The 17,477-nt window shown below is 45.0% G+C and overlaps 1 protein-coding gene across 1 annotated transcript in view; it reads right to left on the bottom strand.

The window, feature by feature from the left end:
* Positions 1-17,175, bottom strand: part of KIF5C (kinesin family member 5C) — a 164,710-nt gene extending 147,535 nt beyond the window's left edge. The window contains exon 1 of the mRNA XM_030326755.1: positions 16,789-17,175. Coding sequence (XP_030182615.1) covers positions 16,789-16,914 — 126 coding nt within the window. The 5' untranslated portion in view covers positions 16,915-17,175. The remainder of the gene's footprint in view (positions 1-16,788) is intronic.
* Positions 17,176-17,477: the final 302 nt, after the last annotated feature.

Raw genomic sequence — 17,477 nt, 5'->3', positions numbered from 1 at the left:
TTAGGAAATGCGGTGCATCTGGACATTTTCAACTCCTGTTAGGAACCAAAATGTAGATGTGACACAACAAATGGTTAAAAGCAAAGACTCTAGGACCACGCTGCCCTGGTCTGAATCCTAGGTCCACAACTTACTTACACTTGTGTGAGCAAGTGTAACTTACCTCTTGAGCAAGTAACTCGAGCAAGTAACTTAACCTCTCTGTGCTCTAGATTCCTCATCTGTGGAATGCAGAGAGGACTTGTGATAATTGTGGTTACCTCACAGGGTAGCACTGAGGGTTAAAGTAAATGAATGAACATTCAGTAAAGTGTTTACATAAGTGTTTGTTAAGTGTAGCAGATTTTGCTATATGCTGTCACCACTCAGAATTACAATAGTTTGCGATTGGGGAAGAGTATAACTTCATTGGTCTAAGAAGATAATTACTCTTAAGCTAATGGGTGCATAAACGTCTGTGAGAAGAACAGTAATACATACATTGTCTGTAGTTCTGCTAATCAAGATACTCTATTACCTGATATTTATACTGAACACACTGTTGCCTAAGATTGTGTTTGGGAAAGGGTGGGCCAGGGAGAATAGAAAATAAAAAAGGGACTATTCTTAACTTTAAAAACATTGAGAAATTTTCTTTAAATATAGTCCTCCTCAACATCCAAGTTGAAAGGCACCTTCTCTCCAACCTCCCTTACTCACTTTCCAAATAAGTTACATCTTCTGGAAGGAAATTTAGTGCTGAAGAAATTCTGCTAGAATTAAGCCATTTTACAGGATTGTCTTCTGACCTCTCCTCCCTCAAAACAGGCAAGACCAACAGACACGAGGCTACCGTTATACACTGAGGCGCCTTTGACATGCAATATTGCTCACTAAACAGTTCTCACCCATGATGGCAAAGTCTTCCAGGAAACTTCCAAACCATCAGAAAAACGTTGTGTTAAATATGGCTTAAGTTACCTATACTTCACTTCAAAAATGAATTCACTGCCAAATAGGACACTCATATATTCCTGGAGGCTGTAGGGATTGGTTTCTATAGAAAGCAACAGGATAATATTTAATAAGATCAAGTAAAGTATTCCTTGCATTAGAATGCAACCTCTAGAAAAAACTCAACAAAAGAAAACAGCAGGGATGTTCACTAAACCATCACCCAGACTAAGGGGACGCTGGAGGTCTGAATGAGAAACCAGAGGGGTTAGCAAACTGTGATCTATCAGCCCCAATGGACACTTAAATCGTCACTGAAAATTACAACCACGAATATATTACAAAACATGGAAAATCGTTTACGGAGTAAACTTAAGTAAAAAGGGGGAAAAAATGGAGTGCCTGTGTGGCTCAGTCGGCTGAGCATCCGACTTCAGCTCAGGTCATGATCTCACGGTTTGTGAGTCTGAGCCCCCATCGGGCTCTGGGCTGACAGCTCAGAGCCTGGAGCCCGCTTCGGATTCTGTGTCTCCCTCCGTCTGCCCCTCTGCTGCTTGTACTCTGTCTCTCGCATTGTCTCAAAAATAAATAAACGTTAAAAAAAATTTTTTTAAGGGGGAAAAAAAAGCATAAATGTATATCCAGGGTTGGAAGTACATTTTTTTAAAATGCTAAGTGTCAATGAAAGGAAAAAGAATATGAAAATTAAAATGGACAATGTAGGGTGGTGAGGTTACGGCTGGTTTTGTGTTGTTGGGCTTGCACGTTACATCATGGCGATTTTGCCTTTGCAAAGGAGGAAAAATCAATTCTGTGTCAACCCTGACCAACAGGAGCACCGGAGGGGTGGGAAAGAGATTTCCCAGCACAGAACCAACTCCCGCTTCAAAGAGCTGTGTGGCCTTCACCTGCAAGGCGACCTCACACACACACACACACATACACACACGTACACACCAGGACAAAGAGGCACCTGCTAGCGACCAGGAAGGCGCTTCCCGGGTTTCCCACAACAGCGCCTCCTCCCACCAGCGGGCCTCCTAATGCGCGCTTTTGTTCACGGGGTGGAGGGACCTCATTAGCTGGCGCCCGTGCTAAAGGGAAATGCGTTTCCAGGACCAGAGGTCTCGTCATTCCTAGCATTAGCAACAGAATGCAGACAGAAGGTAAGTGGCAGATTTGCGAATCACTGGGGTGGAAGTTAAAAACCACCTTCCAGGGAGGCCGAGCCCAGCAGTGAGGCAGCCCTGGGGCCCGGTCTCCAGGACACTGCGGTGGCAGCTGGGCAGCAGCGGAGCACCGCGACCTTCTTCAAAGACGACGCGGCGTGTCCCCCCGTGGGTGTTCCCAATGTCACCCACTGCAAGCGCATCCCAGCCCGCTGCCGTTAATGGCCAGGACTGAATTACATGACGCCGGCCGGGCGGCAACACTCAATGTACCAGTACTTGGGGGGGAGTGGGGAGTGACAGCAGAGAGAGGGACCGGGCTATAGCACACATCCCGCCCCGGGGCTTTTCCCGACACTATTCAAGACAGAAATATGTAAAGCAGCTATGCAGAACAGCAAAATAACTTAAGATAAAGAAGCAAATTTTACACGTGCAGTGTAGACAGATCCTGCCGCAGCGTCAAGGTAATGATGTCCCTCTGCAAGGTGTCCCTGAACACAACTGGACGTGCTTTCTCTTTAACTCCAGCAAGGCTTTGTTTCCTCTTCTCTTTGGACACTCCCAGCAGGCTAATTTTCTCTTCTTTTCTTTTCTTTTGTTTTTTTTTACTTGCCTTCTTTTCTTGGATTATATATATGGTCATTGACAGCAGAGATCTTGTCTTACTTATCACACAATAAACCCTCAATATATTAAAGTGAAATTAAAATTAATAAATGCAAAAACAGTGTGTCGGCAGCACGGAAAAGATTTGTGCAACGCTGTCCAACAGAAATGCAATGGCAACGATGAATGCAAGCCACACGTGTAACCTTAAATTTCCTAGTAGTGGCATTTTAAAAAGTAAAAATGGGTCGCCTGGGTGGCTCAGTGGGTTATGCATCTGACTCTTGATTTTGGCTCGGGTCAAGAGGTCAGGCATTTGTGAGTTTGAGCCTCGTGTTGGGCTCTGCACAGACAGCATGGTGCCTGCTTCGGAGTCTCTCTTTCCTTCTCTCTCTGCCTCTCCCCTACTTGTGTGTGGGCATAAGCGCACTCTCTCTCTCTCCCTCAAAATAAATAAACTTAAAAAGAAAAAGTAAAAGTAAAACGGGGAAAATCATTTTTATCATTTCAAAATGTAATGACTACACAAAATTGAGATAGTTTACATTTCCGTTTTTTTTGTCCTAAGTCTTCAAAAGCCCATGTACATGTTACAACTACTGCACTCCCCGACTTGAACCAGCCACACTCCAAGTGCCGGACAGCTGTGTGACGCGAGTGGCTTCCATACTGGACAGCAGAGAATCACAGTGAGGTCCAAAACTTTACCTTCGCTCTTTAAAAAAGTAAACGTTCATAGTAATAAAGAACTCACTTAATTTCAAGTTTTCCATGAATGTATGTATTACCTCTTTATATTTGCTTTTTAATAGCACTAAAGAAATATTAAATACATGTATATTTTCCCCTTTACAAGCTCTTTTGGATAAATGTCTAGACCAGAAAATACAGTTTAAAAACAGATCCTCAAACCGATTTTTATCAAGAGTCATATTTATTAAGAAACATTTAACAAGCAAATGAGCAAGCAAGTGCTGTTACTCTAGGATACAGTACTTTGGGTGTTTCTTTCCCACTTGTTTGAACAAATAATTAGTAGGTTGTGTTGTTCAGTAATTATTACCGAAGAGCTAAACACTTCCCTTCTAAAGTCTGTTTTTCACAAATATTATATAAATAAACTATTAGTAGTTAGGAGGCTCTGATGCTATATAATGGCATTAGTACAAGGGACCAAAAAAGCCAGAAGCCTCCCCTGACAGCTCCTCCCACCCACTGGGTGGGTGAGTTTGCTCAAGTAACCAGACAGCACGTGGCTAGGGCATCGATACCCATATCCCAATCCTGAACCTAGCCAAGTGTGGAGGCTCACATGGTCTTTCTACTTTCCTTACCTCACCATGCCCCCATCCCACAGCCCAGTCTCTTCTGGACCTTGAGACCAGCCCACCTGGGCCTGAATCTGTGGAGCTAGCCTAATTTACCCACTCAGCAGCATGCAGACAGGAGACAGAAAAACAGCTCCTAGGAGCCAGCCCAGGAATCCATATCTGCAGAGGTCAGCTTACCACCAAGGCCAGATACAGGAAGGAATTGATTGCCTCTCATGGGATCCTGCCCACCAGTGACCAGGACTGATAGGTCTGGACACTGCCCAGTCAGACCGGAATTTGGTCCTCTCTATGAGGCAGGAGGTGGCTATGAAAGAGAAGCAGAAGTCCCTTCTCCCAAGACTATCCAAAGTTTCTGATGTCACTTGGAGTTATTATTTAACCAGGTTCCCAGATGAAGATCAATAATCTCTGAGGAGTGAGGTGCCAGACAGGTGGTTCAGAAAAAATCTATGATATAACCTCCTCAAAGAATTGAAGCAGACCTCTCTTCGTTTCCTCATGAGGCAAAACAAGACCTGCAAATGGGAGAGATCGCTCTGTGACAGAGCACAGGAAAGGAAGGGACTGTCAGTCCAGAATTGTGTAGCCAAGACCTTTAAGTAAATTAAAGATCTTCTAAAATAGTATTATTGATGGGCAGCTCTTATGACCATACACTGCAGCCTAGGAAGTTAAAGCATAAATTACTGGGATTTTTTTTTTTTTAATTTGCACTTTTTATCCATCTCCCTTCAGAGATTTTTTTTCTTTTTCTTTTTGTTTATTTTATTTTTGAGAGAGAGAGAGAGAGAGAGAGAGACAGAGCGTGATTGGGGGAGGGGCAGAGAGAGGAGACACAGAATCTGAAGCAGGCTCCAGGCTCTGAGGTATCAGCACAGAGCCCAATGCAAGACTTGAACCCACAAACTGTGAGATCGCGACCTGAGCCAAAGTCAGCCCTTAACTGACTGAGCCACCCAAGCGCCCCTTTTTTTCTTTTTAGTGAGAAAAGGCATAAGAAACATAAAAAGACAACTACAAGCCTTTTTCCTTAAAGTAGTATGTTGCAGTGAATTCTGTTCTCACATGTATATTTTTTCCCTTCAGCTCTGTTGGATTTCTTTTCCGGTATTCAATTCACACCAAGGACAGGTATTCATTGACTAAAAAGGTAATAAATACTACTACACCTAGAAACACCTAAAAGTATTGCTGTGAATGTACTTGGCACCAATCTGATAAGGGCGGTATTGAGCTCGCAAGACAAGTGAGTGATACATCTGCCTGCTTTCCTGGTGTTTACACAAGCCAACTAAAGCCAGGGGGAAAGCAGCAGGGAAAAACTATAACACGGAAATCTCTTTAAACAGCTTTTCTGGATGACACCGCAATGCTGGCACTGGTTTATTAGAAAGGGTAGGTGGGACGTGACCATTGTTAAGGGACATGGGCTGGAAATCTTGATTAGCCTGATTGCCCTGTGTTTCTTCTGTCCCACAGGACTCCACAGCAAAAGCCTCCCTTCTTGTTTCAAGGTAGATACGTATGAGCATTTCTTTTTCTCCTCACTTGTAATCAATAGCACCTAGTATTCTGATTTGAGCAAACCAGCTGTAGAATAAATTTATGAAGCAATAGGGGGAAATATGGGTACTTGACATTAAGGAATTGCTCATATTTTAGTTGTGATGATGTCATTGAGGTTTTAAAAGAGAACTGATATGTTAAGGATAAAATGATGTGAGATTTCACTTTAAAACAATCAGGTGATTTGGGGAGGAATGGTTAGGGGAGTATAGAAAAAATAAATCTGGCCATTTGTTGATGATGGTTAAAACTGGTTGACAGCTTCCTGGGGGTACATTTTGTTATTCTTTCTACTTTGGTGTACGTTGGAATCTTATATAATAAGTTACTTAAAAGAGTACCTAATAATCAGAGGGCAAGGCGCTAAGCTCTTTCTAGGGTTTTTTTGAGAGGGTTATTTTATCCCTTCTCAACTTACAACTGCCCAACAGATATCACAGGCCATTCAATGTCAGCACCAAGAAGAAAAGCATCCACCCTATTTTTCTTGAAGACTACAAACTTGGCCTCTATCTTTCGCTGCCTCAAGAGAGAAATTTAGCTTTTGATCACCTCCAAGAAACAACATCCTTTAGGATATTGAAACTGACAGGAGACAGCCTACAAAATCGTATGGTTTACATTAAAAGTCCGAAGGCATTGCTGTGTTCTGGATCTACGGGTTAACAGTGCATGACAGAACACATACTCTTGGTAAGAATTTAATTTAGCTCAGGTATGAAGGATGCCTTATGAGACAAACTGGCAGCGATTCCATCTGGTAGACAGAGAGATGAGAGTATAAAACAGGACAACTTACCATCTCTGAATTGCTCTCTCTCAAAAACTATGGCTGCCTTAAAATCATCTATACCCTGTTACCCACCAGTCCCAATTCTGGGGATGTATTCTAAAACAACAATCTGGCAAGTGCACAAAAAGATGTGTGCACCAATGTTTATCACACTTTTGTCTATAACAGAACGAAAAACAAGCAGAAAAACCCAAATGTCTAACACTAGGAAATGGTTAAAGTATTGATTGATATGTAATGCAATTATATGCAACCTTTACAAATGCTACTATCTGAATATACCGTTAAGCAAAACAGTGGGTTTCAAAACAGATTTAAAAAAAACCCTATCTGTGTTTTAGAACAAAGTATCGTTGTTTTATAGAATGGAAAAGAGCTGGGATATACAAGGAAATGTTAACAATAGTATTTTCTAAAAGTCTGGGTGGCTCAGTCGGTTGAGTGTCTGACTTCAGCTCAGGTCGTGATCTCACGGTTCGTGAGTTCGAGCCCCACATCGGGCTCTGTGCTGATCGCTCAGAGCCTGGAGCCTGCTTCAGATTCTGTGTCTCTCTCTCTCTCTCTCTCTGCCCCTCCCCCACTTATGCTCTCTCTCTGTCTCTCAAAAATAAATAAATGTAAAAAAATTTTTTTTTACAAAAGTATTTTCTGGTTTGTAAAAGTAAAAGTGCTTTTTACCACCTTCTTCATGCTTTTCTGCATGGTCTGAATTTTTTTTAATAAGCATGGAATATACCAGAAGCCCTGAAGAAGGTATTGCATTTAAGACAGTGACAGTAAAACCATGAGGATGTCCTAAGTAGGAAAAACAAGTTACCAGAGCTGGAGAAAGGTCAAGGTAAAAATCCAAGCAAATAACTCCAGGGTCTACCATCTAACAGCTTAGGACGGTCAGCATTCTTTTATTTCCTTCAAAAGATATCTGGTACTGAGCATCTACTCTGTTCCAGGCACTGTTCCAGGCCTTAGAGATGTTAATAAATGGCACACATTTCCTGCTCTCAAACGGTTTTCAGTCTACTTGGAAGAAAGGACGCATACACCCAAATAAATGAAACACGGTAACTGGGGGAGGTCAGCTGGGAGTTGTCCATGGATATGGGGTGCATAGGAGGAAGTGTCTAATCTGGCAGGGTGGAAGGGGAGAGGGACTAGTCAGAAAAGTTTCAGGGGAGGCACTACTGGATGAGATTCTAAAAGCGAATGGATGCTTGCCATTTAGCTACAATTTGAGAACAGTCACCCCAGGCATGTGGGATGTGAGCAGCTGGGGTAAGGAGGGGGAGACTTAGCCACCTCATCATTTGGGGGAATGGAAGCACAGATGGAACACGGGGTGAGGGGAGAGGTCAGGAAGGTAGGCAGGCCCAGAATACAGAAGGTCTCAAATGCCCCACTGAATCATCCAGCTTCCAGATGACCACTGTAGTCAGGCTCCCCTGAGCTGTCTTCTCAACCACGCCTGACTTTAAACTTGCAGAGTCCAGTGTTAGCAAGAATCCTACTAAGGCAGTTTAGAGAGAATCCCACCCCCCCACCCAATATCAATATCTCATCACCCCTGATACTGCATAATCCAGATCTTGATTCCTTGATATCTGGCCTGCCTTCCGCAAGAATCCTGTTAGGTCATTTTAGCAAGAATCTCCCCCTACCCTTGATGTCTCCTCTTGGTAACTGTCCATCCACCTACCCACCCACCCCCATAACCTGTTCTACTTGGAGTTGAGCCCGATTTCTCTCACCTATGGCAACAGTACTGATACCTATCACAATAATCTTAACTATTTTTACAAGTGTCAGAATAATTTTTTCTTTAACACAACCTGAAGGCACCAGAGAACCTGTGATGAAGGGTCTGGGCTCTCCCAAGATTAGTCAGTCTGACAAGAAGACACAGAAATAACCACTGGTGGGTCTTACAAAGCGGACATTTTCTGAATGCCTGCTATATGCCAGGCACTGCGCTCGGCACTGGATGTGCATTCGCTCTTGTGACCATCACAATAACCCTACAAGGTGGAGAGTTATATTAGCCCTATTACAGGCCAGGAACTGCAACTTAGTAAGGTTTAGCAGTCTGTCCAAGTCCATACAGCTAAGAAGGTGCAGAGCTGGGAGCTGGTCCTGGGCTGTGTGACTCATACCCACATCTGGGGAGTACTGTGAGGAATCTAACACTCCATATTCTCCCACGTTCTCTGCAATATCAACAAATAACAGCAAATGAAACAAGTCAATTCCTACTGAGAGGAACTTGGTTGACATGCAGCAAACGGGTTAAGGGAGGAGCTTTTTCAGCCACAAAAATAGGACCTTATAAAAAATCCAAGAGAAATAAGGTGAAATTGGATCTGTCGAGGGGGTATTTTTTTTTTTAACTCAAGTGAAACCATTAGGGAGTAGGCAGTTTTGTTTTTGCTTGTTTAATAAGTAGACACAGGTGAGAAAGCTGAGGCAGGGACTCAAGGGAACCCAAAGGTGGGGGAGGTTTCCTATTTTGAATGGGGGAGAAAAGCCAAAAATGGAAAACACTGTCATTAAATAGGGGAGTTGGGCCAGACATGCACAGGTGGAGGCAGAGGGAAATCCCCAATGATACCCAAGTTATTTAAGGAAATGCAGAAACTGGCATTGATGGAGACTTGGTTCTGTGCAGGGAGCAAGGAAAGAAAGAAGCCTCAATCAAGATACACTTACAAAGCAACTAGACAAGCACTGTGAAGGAGGCAAAGACCCATGAAACAGACACACCCTCTCCCTCTCGCCTATATATGATCATTGCAAATAAAAGGATCAGCGGATATGGTCTAAAAATAAACAGACTGTGAGCTCTGCCTTCATGGATGGTTAGGAATTTCACAAATAAGATGAAAAGAGAGGCTATTCCAAGCAAGAATGCATAAGAACAAACGCCTAAGAAATAGGCCTACAGGAAGAGTTTTCAGGACATAGGGTTAAGGGCAGTAATTTTAGGAGGCAAAGCTAATTCTGAAAATGAGAAAAATTACAGGCAGATAGAAAACATGGGGGATAATTAGCACCGATTGAGCATTTTCTCTCTACTAGACGCTGTTTTGACCCCTTCGTTTCATTTCATTCTAACAGCCCTGTGAGATAAGTAATTATATCTCCATTTCAAATATGATCAAACTGAGACGCAGAAAAGTTAAACAACTTGGGGAAAAAGCCCCACAGCTAGCCAGGGAATCCACACTCAGCTCTGTCTGACTCTCCCTCCTACCTGCACCAACCCCATTCACTTAGGTGGTACCAACTGCATACGTGCCGGGAACAGCAAGCGGCCTCTGTGTCACCTACTAGTTGACAGCTACTTCCTGTGTCCACTCCTTCCAGCGTTTCAGGGGGTATGTTTACTGGAAACCACTGATTCATTTTCAAGTGATGTAAACATCTCTGAATTTAGGGCACAGAAGAATGAAGGACTGATAATTCTCGACATTATTAAACACTATTAGTGCTCACTTAAACGAAGTGACTGAACAAACCCTTTATAATCCTGCCTTCAAATATGACTGCTGTTGGGAAGGAATACAAAATGATACAACCACTTTGAAAAACAGTTTGGCAGTTTCTTAGAGTTAAACATATAGTCACAATATGATCTAGCAATCCCAAAACTGATATCATCTTGGTATTTACCCAAGAGAAATAAAAATTTGCCCTCACACAGAAACATAAATGCAAAGGTTTATAGCAGCTTTATTCATCATCATTCCACACTGGAAACAACCCACAAGTCGTTCACTGGGTGAATGGATAAACAGACCTTGTTATATCCATCTAGTAGACTACCTCTAAGCACTAAAAAGAAATACACTATTGATACATGCAACAACAAAATAAACCTCCAAGAGTTCTTAAGTAAAAGACACAGGTTCAAAAAGATCCTTAATATGTGATTCAATTTTTATGACAGTCTGGAAAAGGCAAAATTATAGAGAGGAAGAAGAAGTGGTTGCCAGGGGTTAAGAGAGGGGAGAAGGTTTGACTACAGAGGGGTGGTACAGAGGGGTGGCATGAGGGCTTCTGGGGGGGGGGGTAGGGAGTGGTAAACAAAACTGTTTTGTATCGTGAGTATGGCAGTGTGTGGTAGGCAGAGTGATGGCCTCAAAAGATGTTCACACGCTAATTCCTGGAAATCTGTGAATATGTGAATGTTATAGGGTAAAAGGGACTTTGCAGATATAATTAAGGTTGCTAATCAGCTGACCTTAAAATAGGGAGATTAGGGACACCTGGGTGGCTCAGTTGGTTAAGCGTCTGACTTCAGCTCAGGTCATGATCTCACGGTCTGTGAGTTCGAGCCCTTCGTCGGGCTCTGTGCTGACAGCTCAGAGCCTGGAGCCTGCTTCAGATTCTGTGTCTCCTTCTTCTCTCTGTCCCTCCCCCACTCAGCACTCTATCTCTGTCTCTTAATAACGAATAAATGTTAAAAAAATAAAAAAATTAAAAAATAAAATAAAATAAAATAAAATAAAATAGGGAGATTATCCCAGATTATCTGGGTGGGCTCACTACAATCAGATGGACCCCTCAAGTGGGAGAGGGATGAAGGGTCAGTGAGAAAGACATGCCATGGAAGTTGCAGGAGAGGATGAGAACCACGAGACGGACTAACTTATTGCTGGTTTTTAAGACAGAGAAGAGGAGCCCGTGACTAGAGCCTGAGAGTGGCCTCTAGAAGCTGAGAAGAGCCAGGACTGACAGCCCTTACTCCTACCAACATAAGGATTCTGCCACCAATCTGAATGAGCAAATAAATGGAAAAGAACTGGAAAAGAACATGGCCCTGCCAATAGTTTGGTCTTGACCTTATGAGACCCTAAACAGAGAAACCAGCTGATCTGATGGACTCCTGACCTATGGAAACTTTGTGATAATGAACTTGCATAGTTTTATACCCTTAAACTTGTGATCATTTGTTACAGCAGCAAAAGAAAACTAATACGGCATTGCTACACAACTCTATATTGTCAAAGTCCCTCCCATAGAACTACTGTGTATAAGTTAAACATGAAAAAATTTTAGGGACACCTGGGTGGCTCAGTTGGTTAAGCATCAACTTTGGCTCAGGTCATGATCTTGCAGTTTGTGAGTTGGAGCCCTGCATCAGGCTCTGTGCTAACAGCTCAGAGCCTGAAGCCTGCTTGGGATTCTGCTCCCTCTCTCTCTCTCTCTGTGCCCCCTTCCCCCGCCCCCCCCCCCACTCACACTCTGTCTCTCTCTCTCAAAAATAAATAAACATTTAAAAAAGTTAAAATGAAAAAATCTTAATGTTCATGTTTTTAAAGACCATTACTATGGACAAAAAAAAAAAAATTCTAGCCATATTTCTTTACTTTTTGAGTCCTTAACGTCCACAATGATAACTCCAACTTGGAATTTGGTCTCTGTCCTGGTCCTTCCTTTCTCGCCCATCTACTGTCCAGAACTAATCTGAGACCCTGCAGGCTGAGGCCACTTTCCATACCACTGACCAGCTCAGTGGTCACAGCTGATGTTTTGCCTTGGCTCTCAGAGAGGTCAGAACTTAATGCTTTCCTAGGACTTTGAATAAGAGGAAAGTCCCAAGTGAGCAAACTGAAGTGTCAACATCCATTTCAAAGAACTTACTGGGAACTCTCCAAAACAGAGTTTCCATCAATACAGATACATCAAAACCAATAGTCAGAGCCATAAGTAGTGGCTGACTCACCAGGATTTTCAGCAGCTAATGGAGGAGTACTTCGAGAAATGCTATAAATCCAATATTTTTCTCTGAAGAATTAATTTATGTGGAGTCCCTTTTCTAATCACTAGGTCATCGCCACCCTCTACTTCCATCTCACTGCCAGCGTCAACAGCTTTCCTACTATTTAACAAAGCTGAGAGTAGTACTTTCCCAATTTTCTTAAGGCATTTAAGTATAGTATATGCTGTCTTACCAGGTCTGCTCAAAGGAATAGCACTTCTCTTTGAAACTGTTTTTTTACTGAGAACAAACTGAGGGTTGATGGGGGGTGGGAGGGAGAGGAGGGTGGGTGATGGGTATTGAGGAGGGCACCTTTTGGGATGAGCACTGGGTGTTGTATGGAAACCAATTTGACAATAAATTTCATATATTAAAAAAAAAAAAAAGAAACTGTTTTTTTAACTACTCCCTAGGCCAATTAAGGGCCCACAAAACAAGTTAAATATACCAAAGTAAAGATTTCTAGATTCAACAAAGAGATCAATAAATACTTAAGTGCTTTCTATGGGCAAGGCCCTGGGAAATATAAAGAAGCAAAACATAGATGGTCTTTATCTCTGCCCATAGCTTACAATGTCATTACGTATATGATAAAACTAATAATAATCCAAGACAAAGAAGTCACAAGATCTTGTGCAAAATAATGCTTCAGGGGTTCAAAGTGGGGAGGACTGTGGCTGGGCTGCTCAGAAAAAGAAAGCTTTACACAGGAGCTGAAAAATGCAAGGATGGTGGAGATACTTCCTCTAAGGCAGGACATTTTCTTAAAAAGAAAAATCTAGAAACTATACCTGCAAAATCTCCCTTTTAGCATACATCTCCATAAAAATTGAACAGAACCTTTTTTTAAGGTATTTTACCTATTTAAGGTATTTTACCTAATGTTACCTATATATTTAAGGTGTTACCTTATTTTTTTAAGGTATTTTACCTATTCACCTAAGGTATTTCTCACTCTGCCCTAAAGCTTTTCTCTTCTGTTGCTCCAAATTTCCTCCACCTCTTCTTGAATCCACACCACGCTGGCTCTTCTCTCTTCACCTGCTCCTGCCTTATTTTATTTTTTTAAAGTTTATTTATTTATTTTGAGACAAAGAGAGCATGCAAGTAGGGGAGGAGCAGAGAGACGGGGAGAGAGAGAGAGAATCCCAAGCAGGCTCCACACTGTCAGCACAGAGCCCGACATGGGGCTCAATCTTATGAACTGTGAGATCAAGACCTGAAACGAAATCAAGAGTCCAAGGCTTAACCGACTGAGCTACCCAGGAGTCCCATTTTAGTGTAATTTTATGTCAGCTCCACATCCAGCATGGAGCCCAACACAGGGCCTGAACTCATGACCTTTAGATCAAGAACTGAGCTGAGATCAAGAGTTGGACACTTAACCGACTGAGCCACACAGGGACCCCGAACAGAACTTTAAAGAAAAAAAAAAATTGACCTTAGTTTCAAAAACAAAAGAAATTTCTGGGATTCTGAATTTAGACTAACAGCTGACTCCACAGAAATTCATTCTTTACACGGCTCTGCTGGGAGTGAAGATGACTGACATTGCTGGACGGTTCTGGCCTTCTTTGGTCATCCTCACAATCTACACCTCTACAAGCAAGGAAAGAGATGCCCACCCAAGGCAGTCTCCACCTGCAACTGAACCATATGGGCTGGTTGCAACTGAATTGGCTTGGGAGCCGTTCTGCTCAGTGTACAAAACGGGTTACAGGCTGCTAGAAAGGTCATTTCCATTAGTTACACATTATTAATCAGGAATAGGAAGGGTCCTGGCACATGCCAACCCTAGTCCCCCTTCAATGTCTAGCAGTCTTCTGTTTTGAATTCACTCTCACCAAAAGTGCAAAAGAATGTTCATAGCAGCTATGTCCATATTAACCCCAAAGTGGAAACTATCCAAGTATCTACTGACAGTTAATGGATGAATAAGCCATGGTGTATTCATACAACGGGACACGACAGAACAATGAGCAGGAGAAAACTGCTGCTACACACCACCCCATGGAGGAATTTGACAAGCATAATGTTGACTGCAAGAAGCCACACACAAAAGCAAACATACTCTATGGTTTTACGTATATAAAGTTTATTAACAACAACAACAACAATGAGCAAAGCTAATCTATGGCAGAAGTCAGAATAGTGGTTACCCTGAGGCAGAGGGAGTTAATAACCGGGAACGACACTAATGGGACCTCTGGGGTCCTGAAAATGTGTTTCTTAGTCTGAGAAATGGTTACAGGGGAGTGATTACTTTATAAAAGCTCGCTAAGCTGTACCCTTATGATAACACTTTATGAATGCTTTTTTCTATTAAAAAAAGAACCAAACTTATCCTGAAGAAAATTCAAAACCGCTGTATTAAAAAGTATTATAGTAAGATAATCAAAAATTTCCCTTTACAGTTGAAGAGTTACATGTGTATTCACACCCACAACTGTTTAAGTTTAAATTACTCATAGAGTGACTTTGTTTTAATGTATTTAGTTAATCACATGTATACTTAGATGTGAAATAAACATGGTTCTTAGGATCTCCACCTTGCACACAGATCACTCTTAAAAGACTGAGAAAGAGAAGGAGGAGCAGGAGGAGAGGTAGAGGAAGAACAAAAATAACAACTTCTTCAGGCTTTTCTTTAAAACCTCTGGAAAAAAAAAATAGGGTCACCAGAACATGTTCTAGTGCTGCATAACTATTTGTTAAAAAACTGTTACAAGGTAAGGGGCAGGGATGAGATGCCCCCAGTAACTCCGACTCTATCTAAACTACAGCCTGGCTCAGGAAATAGCAAATCTGACTGTAGGCTGATCCCAGCTGAGATGTGTAACCCAAACAAGCCACTATCTGCCCCATATACTGGCAGCAGATATGTCACTATCACCTAACCTGCCATTAAGTATAGAATTCCCCTCTTCATCAATAATTGTAGCATAAGTCTTCTCTTCAATTTAACACTAAGCAAAGAGAAAAGCCCCCTTTCCTGCCCTGATAGGTCAGCTCCTAGAATAAACGCATGCCATTTGGAGGTCATGGTTTCCTGATGACTGTAAAAATGGGAAGGGGAGAAGAGGTCGTCAAAGGGAGCTGCCTTCCTAAGGGAGGGACAAGATGAAGCCCCTGGGCAAAGGCCAGAGCATTGCCTCAGTTACCCTTTCAGGGAGAACACCCGCCTACAGCCTTACCGCCTACCAATCCGGCTAGCACCTGCTAGTCCCTACGGCCCTTCTCAGGGACTGCGGCACAACCTTGGTGAAGATGCTGGGGGCCGCTTGGCCTGCAAACGTCAGCCTCTGGTGCTTGAGAAAGGCTTGGCGGACGCTGGCAGGGACCCTCCAGAAACTGTCACCTGTCAATCACTTGACCTAAATACACCAGCCACTGGGGGGAATCGGAGGGAGGGGGTTAGCCGGAGCATGCTCAGTAATCTGGATGACATCACTTAATCAATGCCGGGGACGGGAAGGCTGCATCAGCAGCCTCGAGCGGGCTGCCAGGAATATGTCAGCGGGGACCGGGAGGCTCCCATTAACTCGGTCCCTCCCCACGCGGCTCGCATACAAAGAGGGCACCGTCAGCTACACACGCTGGGGACAACGGGGGGTGAAAGGGCGGGGGAAAGGCTGGTTTATTTCGTTTGACATACCGCTTTAAGAACTAAAACCCAATGGTATTCCCTGCCCCCACCAGCAGTCCCGGCTGCAGAAAGGGAGCCAAGTGGGGGGAAGGGAAGGGAGGAGGAAAGGAAAGGTAGGACGGGAGATCAAGCGAAGGGGGGGGGAGGGGGGACCCAGCCACACAAAGTAACTTCTACTCTTGGCAGACAGGGGCTATATGGATGTGCTCTGGGCCCCCTAGTCCCACAGATGTGGGCACACAGCCTACTCTCCACCCAGCGCGAAGCACATCTGAGGGTCTGCGGACACCAGGTGGGGGGTCGCCTCATTGGGGAGGGGTCAGTGCCGGGGACCACGTCCAGGGTAGCTTGGGTTGAGAGGAAGCAGAAGACACGCCAGGCCTCCCGGGAACACCAAGGCCACCAGTGTTCCCCACACCCCCAGCCTTCTGCACGCAGAGCAAGGTGAAACGCCGCGGGGAGCCGCGTCTACACCGCGTGGGAGCTCCGAACCAAGGCTAGGATTTTTCCAGTACCTTTTTTTCTTTTGCTTTTGCTAAGGTCGTGAGAAGAACAGGTAGTGTTCGATAAATCGAACTGATGCCTGGAACCATATATGGAGTGCAGAGATCATACTTTAAGGGGAGCCTGGGCACCCCGCTTGAGGGTAACCGAAACACCCTACCCACGCGGCGTGGCTAGGGCGGGGAACAATAGGCCCACAAGGGCCCCCACCCCGCGAACAATGGCGGCGCCGAACCCTTCCTCGCCCCCCCACCTCCACTCTCGACACCTGGGCCCGCCCGCTGCCCCCAGTGGCCCCTCCACCAGCCCGGGAGCGAACTGTAGGGCGTAGGGGAGGGGGTTTCTCTTCAAGTCCACGCGAGAAGGCAGCCCTGCGGGGATGTCCGAAGGGGTGGCCGAACACCTCTGCCGTCTGGGGCGTTCGGGCGCCCAGCTGCGGCGCGAAGCAGCCGGGGAACCCACACGTCCCGGACACTTACCCCAATCACCACGGTCTCATCGCCTTTAAATTTTGGGATGAATTTGTCCCCTCGGAGAATCTCCGCTTCGTTGAGGGGCCGGAACCGGCACATCACTTTGATGCTGCATTCGGCTGGATCCGCCATCTCGGCTGGCGGCAGGGAGGGGGCGCGGGGATGGGTGGGGGGCCGGGGCTCAGTAAGACGAGGGAGGAGGCCGCGAACCGCACCGCCTGCAGCGAGGCCGCCTCCTGCAGCCTCCAACGAAGCTTCTCAGCAGGTCATCGCGAACTCGGCGGGCTGGGCGCCTCCGGCCGTTCCGAAACCGGGTAGGTTTCTATCAGCCAGCCTCCCGCCCCGCCGGCTGCAGACCTGCCTTCCCTGGCCTTGCCCTGGCCCGGCGCTGCTCCCCGGGCCCACCTGCCCGCGACCACGCGGCCGGCGGACGAGGCGATGCGCAGGGAGCGAGCCTCGCCCGGCTCAGACCTCCCGGGCTCCTGCGCGCCCAGCCATCCTGCATCAGCACCAGCGCGCTCGGCCGCCTCCCCGGCCCGCCCCTTGGCCCCGCCCACCCCCGGCTCGCCCCGGGACGGTGACGTCACTGCGGAGATCCGCCCCGCCCTCGCCCCGGCTCCGAGAGCGGGGCATCCTGGGACTTGTAGTCGCTCCTCCTCTCGGTGGAAGGACAAGGATACTTACTTGCAGTTGGG

The sequence above is a fragment of the Lynx canadensis genome, chromosome C1, assembly GCF_007474595.2.
Source record: "Lynx canadensis isolate LIC74 chromosome C1, mLynCan4.pri.v2, whole genome shotgun sequence".
Taxonomy (NCBI): Eukaryota; Metazoa; Chordata; class Mammalia; order Carnivora; family Felidae; genus Lynx; species Lynx canadensis.
This window is presented reverse-complemented; position numbering and strand designations above follow the sequence as displayed.